At 49.4% G+C, this 13,666-nt stretch overlaps 1 protein-coding gene across 1 annotated transcript in view; it reads left to right on the top strand.

The window, feature by feature from the left end:
* Positions 1–13,666, top strand: part of KDM6A (lysine demethylase 6A) — a 789,178-nt gene that overhangs the window by 528,189 nt on the left and 247,323 nt on the right. The window contains exon 13 of the mRNA XM_086936102.1: positions 4,537–4,685. Within this exon, the coding sequence (XP_086792228.1) occupies positions 4,537–4,685 (149 nt within the window). The remainder of the gene's footprint in view (positions 1–4,536; positions 4,686–13,666) is intronic.

Below are 13,666 nucleotides of genomic sequence, written 5' to 3'. Positions count from 1 at the left end.
AAGGACCCAGTTAGAACTCAAGTCATCAACCCACGAATAGAGAAAAAATATAAAGCTGCCCCTTCAGATCCAGCATATATTAAAAGCCCAGTACCATTAGACTCTCTTGTGGTCTCTAATGCACGCAAAAGAGCAAATTCACAAACATCAGGTGAAGCTCCCCCAACAGATAGAGTCTAAGCTCCTTGACGCATCAGGTAAAAGAACTGCGTCTTATTCAGCAAACATTTAGCGTATTGCCAATACACAAGCATTATTGGCAAGATATGACAGGGCACATTACGATGAATTAAAATCATTAATGCAACACCTCCCTGATAGATATAAAGACAGAGCAAATGAGCTTATCCAAGAAGGGAAAAATATTACAAACACCTCTATCCGTTATGCACTAGATGCAGCGGACACTGCCTCCAGAGCAGTTAATACCAGTGTTTTGTTGCGTAGACACACATGACTACGCATTTCAGGAATCAAACCTGAAGTCCAAAGTGCTATACTTAACCAGCCCTTTGATGAGCAACACTTTTTCGGACCTAAAGTAGATGTATCCCTTGAAAAGACAGATACAGCCAAATCTATGGGAGCCTTGCAGTCACAGGCTCCCAAACGGTCATTTCGCCGCTCCTCTTACAGAGGCGCCACCAGGTGATACTCTTCAGACACACCCTCTAACTCTTATAAATCCCCTACACAATCCACCTACAGTAGGGGCTACCAAAGGGGTGGTTACAGAGGTAACAACAATAAGGGCAAAGGTAAGAACAACAACTCCCGCTCTGCCTCCACCCCTGTCCAATGACTTCCCTCCCCTTCCCCCGCCCCATTCCACTCCTGTCGGGGGAAGACTACAACAATACCTACCAGCCTGGGAAAACATCACATCAGACCGGTGGGTGCTACAAATAATTCAGTCAGGTTACTGTCTCGAACTAAAATCTACCCCCAAATATACCACCCAGACAGCGTCCACTATCACAGGAGCATTTGCTACTGCTCAGACAGGAGGTTATATCCCTCCTGCAGAAAAATGCAATAGAAATAGTTCCAATGCATCAGCAAAACAAAGGAGTATACTCCCTGTATTTCTTAATACCAAAGAAGGACGGATCTCTAAGGCCTATTCTAGACCTCAGACCTCTAAACCTGTACATACATTCAGACCACATTCATATGGTCACACTCCAGCAGGTCTTTCCGCTCCTTTTACAAAACGACTTCCTTATCACTCTAGATCTCAAGGACGCCTACTTCCACATTCCTATCCACACAGCGCACAGAAAATATCTCAGATATGTACTAGACGGTCAGCATTACCAATTCAAAGTACTCCCATTCGGAGTCACAACAGCACAAAGGGTGTTTACCAAATGCCTAGCGGTAGTAGCAGCACACTTAAGAAGACAGCATATTCACGTCTTCCCATATCTAGACGACTGGCTCATAAAAGCCAGCTCATACAGCCAGTGTGTACATCACACTCGTGCCACAATTCAACTGCTTCACGACTTGGAATTCATAGTAAATCACACCAAGTCACATCTGCAACAGTCATATGTACAAAATTATCTCGGCGCTACAATAAAAACCCAATTAACACTAGCCTATCCCTCTCCAGCCAGGATAACAAGTGTACAAACTCTCCTAACAAAATTCAAACTGCAACACTCGCTTCCAACTCGAGTGTTCATGCATCTCATAGGAATGATGGCATCTTGCATATTCATCGTACCTCACGCAAGACTATAAATGCGTCCACTTCAAGAGTGCTTGACACGACAATGGAACCAGGCTCACGGTCAATTAACAGACCTTGTGTTGGTAGATAGTCAAACTCCTCGTTCTCTGCAATGGTGGAGCACCAAAAACCTTTTAAAAGGCAGACCGTTTCTAGAGCCAGTTCCTCAAATAGTCATAACAGCGGACGCATCGCTCTCTGGCTGGGGAGCTCACCTACTGCATCACACCATGCAAGGCAGGTGGACACGGCAACAAAAGTTACTCCACATCAACCATTTGGAGCTACTAGCTGTATTTCTAGCCCTAAAAGCATTCCAGAAACAAGTGTCAGGCAAAGCTGATCGAAGAGCCAGGTCTTGAGAAGTCTTCTAAATGCCAGCAGGTCTTGGGTCTGTCGAAGGTTGGTGGGGAGAGGGTTCCAGGTCTTGGCGGCGAGGTGGGAGAAGGATCTACCGCCGACTGTCATTTTCCAGATGCGTGGGACTGTGGCGAGGACGAGGCTGGCTGAGCGGAGGCTGCGGGTGGGGGTGTAGAAGCGAAGTCGTCCGTTGAGGTATGCTGGTCCGGCGTTGTGTAGGGCTTTGTGTGCGTGGATGAGGAGTTTGAAGGTTATCCGCTTGTTGATGGGGAGCCTGTGTAGGTCTCTCAGGTGGGGGGTGAAGTGGCTGCGTCAGGGGATGTCGAGGACCAGTTGTGCCGAGGAGCTTGGTGGTTGTTGTACCTGCGTAGTGGGCGGTTCCGAAGTCCAGCCTGCTGGTGACGAGGGCCTGGGTGACGGTTTTTCTAGTTTCGGAGGGGATCCACTTGAAGATCCTGCGGAGCATTTGGCGGGTGTTGAAGCAGGATCTGGAGACAGCGTTGACCTGCTTGGTCATGGAGAGGGTGGAGTCGAGGATGACCCCCAGGTTGCGTGCGTGGTTGGTGGGTGCTGGGGCTGTTCCCAGCGAGGTGGGCCATCAGGAGTCGTCGCAGGCTGAGGGGGTGGAGCCGAGGATGAGGACCTCCGTCTTGTCAGAATTCAGCTTCAGCCTGCTGTCCTCATTCGGCGACTGCTTTCATTCCCCTGTGGAGGTTGGCTTGGTGGTGAGAGGGTCTTCGTTGAGGGAGATGATCAGCTGGGTTTCGTCGGCGTAGGAGATGATGTTGAGGCTGTGCTGGCGGGCGACGTGGGCGAGTGGAGCCATGTAGATATTAAACAGCGTTGGGCTGAGAGAAGATCCTTGTGGGACGCCGCAGATGATCTTGGTGGTCTTGGAGCGGAAGGGTGGGAGGCGGACGCTCTGGGTTCTGCCGGAGAGGAATGATGTGGTCCAGGTCAAGGCCTCCTCTTGGATTCTGTCATTGTGGTGGCGCGTTGTTAGGGTGCGGTGGCAGACGGTGTCGAAGGCGGCTGAAAGGTCCAGAAGGATGAGGATGGCTGTTTCTCCTTTGTCCATGAGGGTCCTGATGTCGTCTGTGGCGGCGATGAGGGCGGTTTCGGTGCTGTGGTTGCTGTGGAAGCCGGACTGGGATGGGTCCAGGATGTTGTTCTCTTCGAGGTATCGGGTCAGTTGTCTGTTGACAATTTTCTCTGTGACTTTCGCCTGGAACGGGAAGCAGGGAGATGGGCCGGAAATTCTTGAGGTCCCTGGGGTCTGTCTTGGGTTTCTTCAGTAAGGTGTTGATCTCTGCGTGCTTCCAGCTTTCTGGGAAGGTTGCTGTCTCGAAGGAGATGTTGATCGCTTTCCGGAGATGGGGGGCGACGGCTGTGCTGGCTTTGTTGAAAATGTGGTGTGGGCATGGGTCAGACGGGGTTCCCGGAGTGGATGGAGTTCATGGTCTTGATGGTGTCTTTGTCGCTGACGTTGGACCAGGCGATCAGGCGGCTGGTGCGCATGGTGGTCTCAGAGGTGGTGGGCTCGGCGGTGGATGTGGGGGTTTTGGCGTTGAAGCTGTTTTGGATGTCTGCGATCTTGCGGTGGAAGAAGTTGGCCAGTGAGTCGCACAGGTTTTGAGAGGGGGGAATGTCGTTTGTGTTGGAGCTGGGGTTGGAGAGTTCTTTTACGATGTTGAAGAGCTCTTTGCTGTTGTGTGTTGTTTTCTAGGCGGTCCTTGAAAGCGGTCCTCTTGGCGGTCCTGATGAGTTTGTGTCGTCTGCGGGTGGCGATATAGGCAAAGCAGCTACATGGTCTACACCGCACACATTCACAAACACTATTGTGTAGATGTGCAAGCTAAACAACAAGCCACTGTTGGTCAGGCTGTGCTAAAAACTCTGTTTCAAACAACTGCAGCAGATACCGGTGGTCGCCGCTAAAGGTGGGTACTGCTATACACAGTGTGTAATCTGCAGCTCCTATGCCTCGAACGGAATATGCTACTTACCAGTATGCATCTGTTTTTGGCATGTAGAGCTGCAGAGTTGCACATACCCGGCTACCTTTATCTGTTCCAGTATTATCTTAATTAGATACAAATTACATGGACATCACTATTTTTTTGTCAAACTCCATCACTTCCCTAATGGCGAAAAACAATCTGGGGATGGAACCGATGCCCATGCGCAGTATGATCCAAAGGAGGAGTCACCTATCCTGTCACTTCCAAAGACTTTTCTATAACAAAAACAAACTGCAAACATCCGGGCCCAACAATAGGTGGCCATCTATGCACAGTGTGTAACTCTGCAGCTCTACATGCCAAGAACAGATGCATACTGGTAAGTAGCATTTTTCTTTTAGAAATGTTTCGAAAACTAATTAGTCACAGATAATTTCTGAAGTATAATTTTTTTTCTCTCCCCCTCCCCCTTTACAGGTGGAAGTTACAGCTCCACGAACTGACCAAACTTCCTGCTTTTGCACGTGTTGTGTCAGCAGGCAATCTCTTAAGCCATCTTGGTCACACAGTTATGGGGATGAATACAGTTAAGCTACACATGAAAGTTCCTGGAAGCAGGACATCAGGCAAGTTATGTTTTCAACGTGTCCTTTTCTTTTGGTTTTCATTTGATCATGTTTTGCATGATGTTGCTGCTTAATTAAGCACTTTTCTTTATGATCTAATATATATCTATCACATTGCAGATTTCCAATTCGTTGCCTTCTGCCCCTTTCAGTAATTAAAAAAAAAAGTTTTATTAAATTTTATTCTGCAAGCACCATGCTGAAAGTCTTCAGATTTTAGTTGCTTGTTCGGAGTAAGATTAACGAAACTGATTATTTTATGGTGCACAAATGAAAAGAACATGCATTTCCCCTTTTCACTGGTTACTTTAGCATTTAAAGTGTCGCCAAGTAGCTTTTCAGTAAGAAGGTTGACTCCTCCCTCAAGAATAGCAGGGCTACAGTTCGCTTAGTAGGCCTGTATTTGCTGCTAGGCAGTTCCATTAGCATTAAACACAATACAAGTGCCAGTTCACGAGCTCAGTAGCCCCAGCAAAGATAACCCTCTCAACTGGTAAAGACACCTCCTCAATTTTTGAGCTTCTTTCAAGGCAAAGGTGTATCTAAAGGTCACCAGCAAGTTTTCTCTGCCAGATCTTCTGTGTCAGAACGTAATTGCCTCTACCCACTTCTCCCCCACCAACTTTTGGAGCCTTCCACTTTTCCACACATTAGGAGTGGATCTTGACTAAACAATGGGTCATCCAGTTGATTCACAAGGTGCATGTGTTAACATTACTTTTCACTCAACCGGGAGATGCTCTGCTGCCTACTCCTTACAGTGGCGGTCATTGCTCTGCCAAACAAAAAGGCCATCAGGTCCACTTAAACATCACAAAGGCTCACTTTTGTGAAATCACAAGGCAATGTTGTCAGCTTGAAAGGCAAGACCACTAATAAATAGCGCTTGGAATCTTGGGTAGCACCTGCGAGCAAGGGAGAATTTGGAAGATTGCAGAAGGTATGCTGTAAATCCCGGGGTGCTAACCAGTCTCCTGCATTCATGGCCAGCCAAAACTGGCTTAGACACAGCATCTTAAATGTGAATTTTAACATGTCCTCCTCAATGCCATTATGCCTCCGCAGCATTCTCCACAACCACTGGTCCAACCACCAGTAGCAAGGCTGCCTTCTCCTAAATAGCCACCTTCACCAGTATGCCCAGTATTGCCCACACCTTGTGACATGGATCTGGGAATACCATGAGCAGCATGTAGGAGAGTAGGATCTGCTTACTATTGTTACCCCCACTTTTTGCTGGTGTTTCACTGTTTTTCGACTTTAGTCTGGCTGGGGCCCTACTATCCAGGGCCCCAGCCTAGCTGCTTCTCTCTAAATTAATTGTATATACCCTAGTATATGGTACCTTAGGTACTAAGGGCATAGGTACCACAGAGGCCTACCAGGGGCTGAAGCATGTAATATGCCACCCCTGGGAAGCCTTCCAAAATGGCTTCACAGGTTTGCTACTGAAGCCTGGGTAAGGTGGTGCATGCACCCCTTACTAAGATGTAGGTTACCTATATCTACCTTTAAATCACTGACTCATATAAACCTATCAGTCACAGTGTGAGAGGATGCCCATGCATGAGCAGGACCCCTCTGCAGCTTTCGGAATCTATTCTCTGATGCGGTTATGTGATGCAACCAGACCATATACTCTTAAGTGCATTTTAACCTTGCGGTAAATGCTAACTTTATAATGGCTGCATGGGAACATGTTTGGTGTCCTTAATCTCTCTCACCCCACCACCAGTCCTGGAGGCGGTGGTAGAATTTCTCCCTTCTAGAGGGAGAAGACATGTACACACCAAATTAACCGGTAATAGTTTTAAAGACCCCCAGCATCACAAAATGGATGTCTGACCTCCTGCTGCTGGACGAAACATCGGCAGGGGAGGCCTGGACAATAGATTTCCTGTCACAGGGAGGTGTAACCACCTCACAGACAGGCTTTAGTGTATTGGGGCTGGGTGGGTGCATTCATAAAATGCTTGTCACAATGCTGGGGGCACACTTGGTGTCCCTGTGCATACCCCAGTGAAACCGGTTGCAGGGGCACTCCGCTCCTACTCTGGCACGAAAATGGACATAGGGAATGGGTGTAACCACCCATCTTCCCTGACTCTCCCATAGGTGGGTCCCCAGAGTATGTCCAACCCCCTAACTTAGTATAAGTATGGGAACCCAGTCCTTAGGACTTCAGATTACACCTGGAAAAAACTCTGCAACATATATCCTGAAACTTCGACATTCTATTTCGACTTGAAGACGGAAGAATCTCCCTTGGGGTCAAGGAGTGACTCCCCTGTTCAAACAGGCACCAAAGAAGCATCTTGCCGGTCTGCATTTCCAAGGCTCCCGACGGACTTGCGACTCAGGACACGGACTTCGAGACTTCTCAGAGGCCGACACGAGATCCCAGCAAAGCTGAGACCCGCAGCCCTCACGAGTGACGTGGAACCGGAACTCATGGATACCGTGCACATTTGCATGTGCATCAACTTCCCGAGCTTTCCCGAAGTTGTGCATTGGGCTACTTGTAGTCCAAGCCCGAGCACCATCTGCACCGAAGATTGTGGGCCTACACTCTACGAGTGTTCCATAGGCTAGCTTCTACCATTTCCACTCGAGGCTCCTTCGCGATCCCTGGTCCGTCGACTGGTGGGTCCCCTCGAAGGTAACTCTTCTGTTTCTTGGGCTTTCCTGGTTGCTCCAGACGTGCCCGGACTCCTCACCGAGTGGCGAGTTTCTCAGACCTTGCTGGTCTGTACCGATGCTAATCTTTGCTTTCTGCGTTGGTTGCTGTTGCCAAGGCTTGTTGGGTCCAATCCTGATGCCGACACAGCAGATCTCTACATCCTTCGTGGGACAGCTCAAATCCAGCTCCTGGTAGTCGACGCTTCCTGGTCCTCGTGGTTAAAGAGTCAAGCTTCACCTTCCCGTGAAATCACCTGACATCGGTGGGTATCTGCTCATCGCTTTCCTGGTCACTGGTTAGTGACCCAGACTCTGTCCCTTCTGCTTTCAGGTTCTTCAGATCACCGATCCACCCTTGGACCCGCCCGGACACTTTCGATTTGGTCGCAAGCAACACTTTACAGCAGATCGCCATGGAAAACGACAAAACCCGACATAAAAAGACACCTATGCACCCAGCTTTTCTGGGTGAGGTAATTAGAGTACTCCGGTGCTAGTTCTAAAGGTGTTTGCTCCAAGTTCTCTTTCAAGTGTCCTCAATCTTTAAAATTCCAACTGCGACTTTCCCCATGGAAGTTAATGGTGATTCGCGGCTGTGTTTAGACACTGCATGCGTCCCCTGTGTCACTACCTTGGGTGGTTCCTGGTGGCCCTAGCTGTTCTAAAGGCTTTAGGCCTTGTATCTGTCAGTTGTGGTTCTTATACCACTTTCTTAATATATGGTTTGGCACGCCCCTAGGGCTCAACGTATATTGTGCTAATTTACTGTGTGCTAAATAAGTTTACTAAATGTACTTTTGCCTCTAGCCTCAGAAAGAGACTAGAGGGATGTGTTTAGAATAAATACATATATTTTAAATGTATACCTGATGAGGTTCTCCTTTCATTTGGTCATTCATGAGATTATAGACTGGTAAAAATACCTGCTTTACATTCCTTCAAGTCTTAGCCTGAAGGCTGCTCTCCACAGCTACCACTAGGATAGCTTTCCATAAAGGTTGTTTTTAAACCTACCATCAATAAGGGTCGTTTGGACTGGTGCAAGTTGGCCACTAGAATAGTGGACAGCATATGCCAGGCCAACTTCTCACACAGCAGGACCTGGAACAGGAGGGCAGACATGACGATGTGTGGAAAGAGGATAGTTGCAGATTATCAAGACAATGACAGAGAGCACCAAGAGGACGGCAAATGGAGAGACTTCATTAACCCTGTTGGAGATAAGGTACATCCTTAGCCAGATTCCCCTCCAGAAAATATTGCTCTTTTGCATGCCTTCATGAAGAGAGCAGCCAAAAGTTTTGGCTTCTCTATGGCGACTGTAGAGAAGGAAAGCTTCCTTTGTAAATTCAAGGAGCCGGCAGGATGTCAGTAAAGTTAATTCTAATACTGGATTACATTTGGAAGGCAGCACTAGCTTCACTGAAAACACTTGCTGCACTCTGCAGTTGGAGAAAATATAGGGAACCAGAATCTTCATCCGCATGTCTTAAGCTAGGTTTCATCATTACAACGGGAGGTCAAAGGATTTCACAAAGTCCTGTGATGCCTAGGTCCACATCCCCAATTTCGATTGGAAGTGCATTAGCAACCAGGGGCAAAGGGTCAGCCCCATGGCTGCATCCTCAATCATAGCAGCCAACACTGTATGCAGCACAGTAGTTCTCTTCTGTTCGACTTGATCCCCAAGTACCGAAGGACTGAAGCCAAAGACATTAGGTGAACAATGCCATGACACTATAAAGCGTGGCAATGAATGTGGAAAATGCTGGCTTTGGACAGTTAGGATAAGCTTTAGTAATTAGAAGAAAGGACTGATTAAATGCCACCTCTTTCTGTCCTAAAGTGCAAACCAAGATCCTCAATATGCCCTTTGATGGAGAGGCTCTTTGGAAAGCATGCCTGTGATGCTCTTCAATGAAAGACAAAGAAAGACCATGTTCCTTCACAAGTAACCCACTAAATTCCTGTACAGATGATAATCCTTTAATGGCTTCAATTGATCACAGGCTATAGATGTGCGTCCAGTCAATATGGCAGCCAGGGCCAATATTGCCCCCTAGAGACTCTAGAAATATGAGTAAGGTTGCACCTGAGGCAACGCCAACTTGCAGGCAAGAAGAGAAGGGCATCCAAGTCAGTCTCAAGGCAACAAGAAATGTGCCTGACTTCCTGTTGCTGCTTTAACCATCAGCAACAGTTAGGCCATGGGGTGAAGGATCTTACACTTTCCATTAGAATGGAGGAACGTCATGCCTGCCCACTGGGAGCTAGGTCTTTTCAGACAGTAACCCTTCAGGAAGTCCTCCTTTCTGCCTCTTATTGTTATGGCCACTGCTTTGTCTTTTCAAAACTAACAAGCATTGACAACGCCTGTAGGTCTAGCCTATGACTGAAGACTGCAGGATATTTTTAAGCACTGGCAAACCAAGTTGTAATTCCACCTGTCAATTGGTGTGAATAAGAGTTTGGTGGTATATTCTAGGAAGCTGGCCCTGTATATACTATACCAAAATAATGTATAGTGTGCACAGAGTCCAGTGGAGCCCCAAAGGTAGGCAGAGGTGAAAGTAGATAGCGCCTTACTCTTTTTGTGGTAGTGTGGACGAGCAGTAAGGCTTTAATCAGAAGGTTGTGTTAAGCATTTGTTGTACACACAAGAAATGTCACTCTCAAAACTGGACTCAGACCAATTTGTTTGTATCAAAAATATTAGTCTGATAGAGACATCTACCCGCAGATTCCTTACCTCTGAACGTCCAGGCATCTGGCTGGATCTGGAAGATTTTTTTGTAGCAGTACCCCTGCACGCCGGTAGGTGGCGTCGGTCAACACCTCGTGAAGGTGTCTGCATTGTGTGTGTTGTCCTGACATCCGCATCATCAATATAACCACCATTCCGGCACGCTGACGTCCGTTCTACTCTGGGCACCTTGAAAGGCTACCTTTCGACCCTTTCTTCTTTTCTTCAGCTGCAGGATCAGCCATCTCTATTCAAATCTCATATTGTGCAGAGATTTTTGAAGGGGCTCCTTCACCTTTTATCATGCCACAGTGGGGCCTTAATTTGGTGCTCATCTTCTTGATGTGTGCACCATTTGAGCTGCTGCATAATTGCCCGCTGCGGTTGCTCACCATTAAAACAGCTGTTTTGGTGGCAATAACCTCTCCCAGGAGAGTCAGCGAACTATAAGCGCTTACATCAAAGCCTCCTTGACTGACAAGCTTTCCGGATAAAGTAATACTCCAGACCAAGGCATCCTTGCTTCCTAAGGTGGTAACACCCTTCCATCTGGGACAGTCAGTTACCCGAGGAACGTCTTCATTGTCTGGACCCAAAAAGTGTTGTCATTATACCTTGATCGAGCAAAAGAGTTCCGGGTGGACAACCAACTTTTTATAGGGTACGTGGGTGAAGAGAGGCTGTGCTGTCCAGAAAAGGACTATATCACAATGGGTTATCCTCTGCATAATAATGTGGTACGCCTTGACGATGAAGGAGCCTCCTGAAGGACTTGGGGCCCATTCCACCAGGGCGAAAGCAGCCACCACGGCTCTCCAGCATGGTGTTCCTATACCTGATATACGTTTGCAAGACGCTACTGCCTGGACTCCCAGGTTCGCAGAGAGGGCCTTTTTGATTACTCTGTTTTGCAGGATTTTCTGGTCTGAACCATTCCCCAGTCCCTCTGGGGATGGTATTGCTTGGGTATCTGTTCAAAGGTAAGGAATATGTGGCTAGATGTCTCTATCAGATGGACAAGTAACTTACCTTTGGTAACGCCTTATCTGGTAGATACATGATCTAGTCACAGATTCCTTACCGACGCACCCATCCTCCCTGCACTACGGAATTGACTTTAATTGTCAGGCGTGTTCCCCTTCAGGCCCTAGCTGTTCGTTTTTCAACACACCATGGTCAGCCACTTAATTACTCTGCGCTTCTGCGTGGAAACTCGTGAAAAGTACCGACGTTAACACGACGGAGTGGCAGTTATATTGATGACAGGGACGTCGCCATGACAACGTCACACAGAGTCAACCGAAGCCACCTACCGGCGTGCAGGTGTACTGCTATGAAAAATCTTCCAGATCCAGCCTGATGCCTGGAAATTAAAAGGTAAGGAATCTGCGGCTAGATCATGTCTCTACCAGATAAGGCGTTACCGAAGGCAAGTAACTTGTCCTTTAGTTATTTTATTTCTAGAACCAAGCCAAGCCTGGTGCAGATAAGTGAAATAATACTTTGCAAAATCTTATGCAGTGATTTACAGTTGAATGCTGGTTCAAATGCAGTTGGTTGGGTTTCAGGTAAGACAACAGTTCGAAGTTACTTTTTAGTTACTTTTGCTAATCAGTGTGATATGCTCGGATATAACACTTAGACATTTCTTAGACAAAAGTTACATCTATTAGTTTTTCAGTGTTTCATACAAACCAACTCCACACTTAAAAGAATTTTCAAGGAGAAGCAGTCAGGGCAAAGGGGGATCCAGTTTAGCACAAAAGGTGCACCCAAAGTGGCTCAGGGGCGGCTGGGTGCAGGGTGCTATTTTGGCATCTGGTGCCCTGTTTTCAATCTGAGTTGCCAGATTTGGATTTTGACTTCAGGCTCGGTCCAGGAAGACTTCCGGGAGGAACCAACAGCTGGGCAGGTAAGTTGGAGGGCTTGGGGACCCAGGTGCACCTCTGGTTCTCTTCTCCAGGGTGCATGGTGGCTAGTTGCAGGGGTGTCTTTTGGTGTAGAATTTCACCTATCTGAAAGAGACACGTTAGTGATAGATTCCTTACCTTAGAATATCCCCAGGCGTCAGACTGGATCCGGAAAATTTTTGCGTAGCAATACCCCTGCGCGCTGGTAGGCGTCGTCTGCGGCTCCGCGTCCGTCGTCGGCGTCGTGAGCGCCGGGATGACGTCATCGGAGTATATAGACGGCGCCCATGCGCGCTGACGTCAGTTCTTCTTTTTTCCGCGCCAGCTAGCGCAGATCCGGAAGAAGCTCTACCCCCAGTCACTTTTTGACTGAAAACTTTTTTGATCTTTTTGATCCTCTACTTAGTCGATTCTCGACTATCGGTGCCAGGGATGCCCGGGTTCAAGCCTTGCTCGAAGTGCGGCCGACTCATGTCGGTCACGGACCCCCATCGCCGGTGCCTGAAGTGCTTAGGCCTCGACCACGACGATCGAACCTGTGACGACTGCCGGGCCCTGACGTCAAAGGCTAGGCGGGAGCGGTCCCGCAAGCGTCTCGAGCTGAGGCAGTCGGCCCCGCGCCGCTCCAGGTCCCGGTCCCGGTCCCACGGGAGGTCGAGGGACAGGTCGCGAGGTCGGAGTCATCGACGCTCCGGGAGTGGTCACCGATCGTCTGGATCCAAGTCCTCAGGTAAGAGGCATGAGAGGTCGGAGCGACACCATCGGTCCTCCGACCCGCCCCGTCGCTCGCTCGATGCGACCGGGGGTTCGGGCGACACCGCCCACGCGGCTCCGCGGGAGTCGCAAGCGTCGCCGCCTGCCCCACACCTTCGGGTCCCTGGGCACGGCGCGTCGCAGGAGGAGGTCGAGAGGTACCTCATGGCCATGAGGGCCCTCCCTCCTCAGTCGGTTCCCGTGGCGCCTTCGGGCCGATCGGCTCCGTCTGGAGGTCCTCCCGGGTCGGGCGCTTCGGCCCCGACGACGTCGGGTGCTTCGGGCCCGGCGCCGCTGGCGACTTCGGTCCCGGCGCCGCGTGACCTCGCTGGATCCGGCTCCGGATCCGGGACCTCGCCGGTCGACCTTACGACCTCACCGGCGCCGTCCCTTCAGGTGTCGTCCCCGGCAGCCGTAGTGGTTGCCGACCCCAATGCTTCCTACGGTCCGCCTCAGGCGTCGGAGGGGCGCCGCTGGGCGCCGATTCCGTCGGCCGTCGGAGAATTCTATCTCCACGAGGAGGCCCTGGCTGTTCATCCTGGTTTCCAGGAGCTGGGTGACGAGGAGCAGTGGGAGGGGTCCGAGGACCCTCTGGCACGTGATTGCCAGTCTCATCAGGACTGGACATTTGAGCTTGGGGAGGCCAGTGGAATTGACACATCGCCAGACACTGGATTTACGTCGCCCCCGACTGTGGCTTCGGAGGCGGGTTCTGCGTACAGTGTAGTGTTGACGAAGGCAGCTAAGGCCCTAAACCTTGAGCTCCCCGTCGCGGCCGTGAGGACTAATCTCCTCACTGAGGTACTCAAACAGCAGTCCGGCTCCGCGGAGCCCCTTCTGCCGTTCAATGAGGCCTTGTGTGACGTTCTGCTGGGCACTTGGTCCAAGCCCGCCAC

Source organism: Lissotriton vulgaris, chromosome 8, assembly GCF_964263255.1.
Source record: "Lissotriton vulgaris chromosome 8, aLisVul1.2, whole genome shotgun sequence".
Classification (NCBI taxonomy): Eukaryota; Metazoa; Chordata; class Amphibia; order Caudata; family Salamandridae; genus Lissotriton; species Lissotriton vulgaris.
Note: the sequence above shows the minus strand (reverse complement) of the source record. Positions and strands in the feature narration are given on the sequence as shown.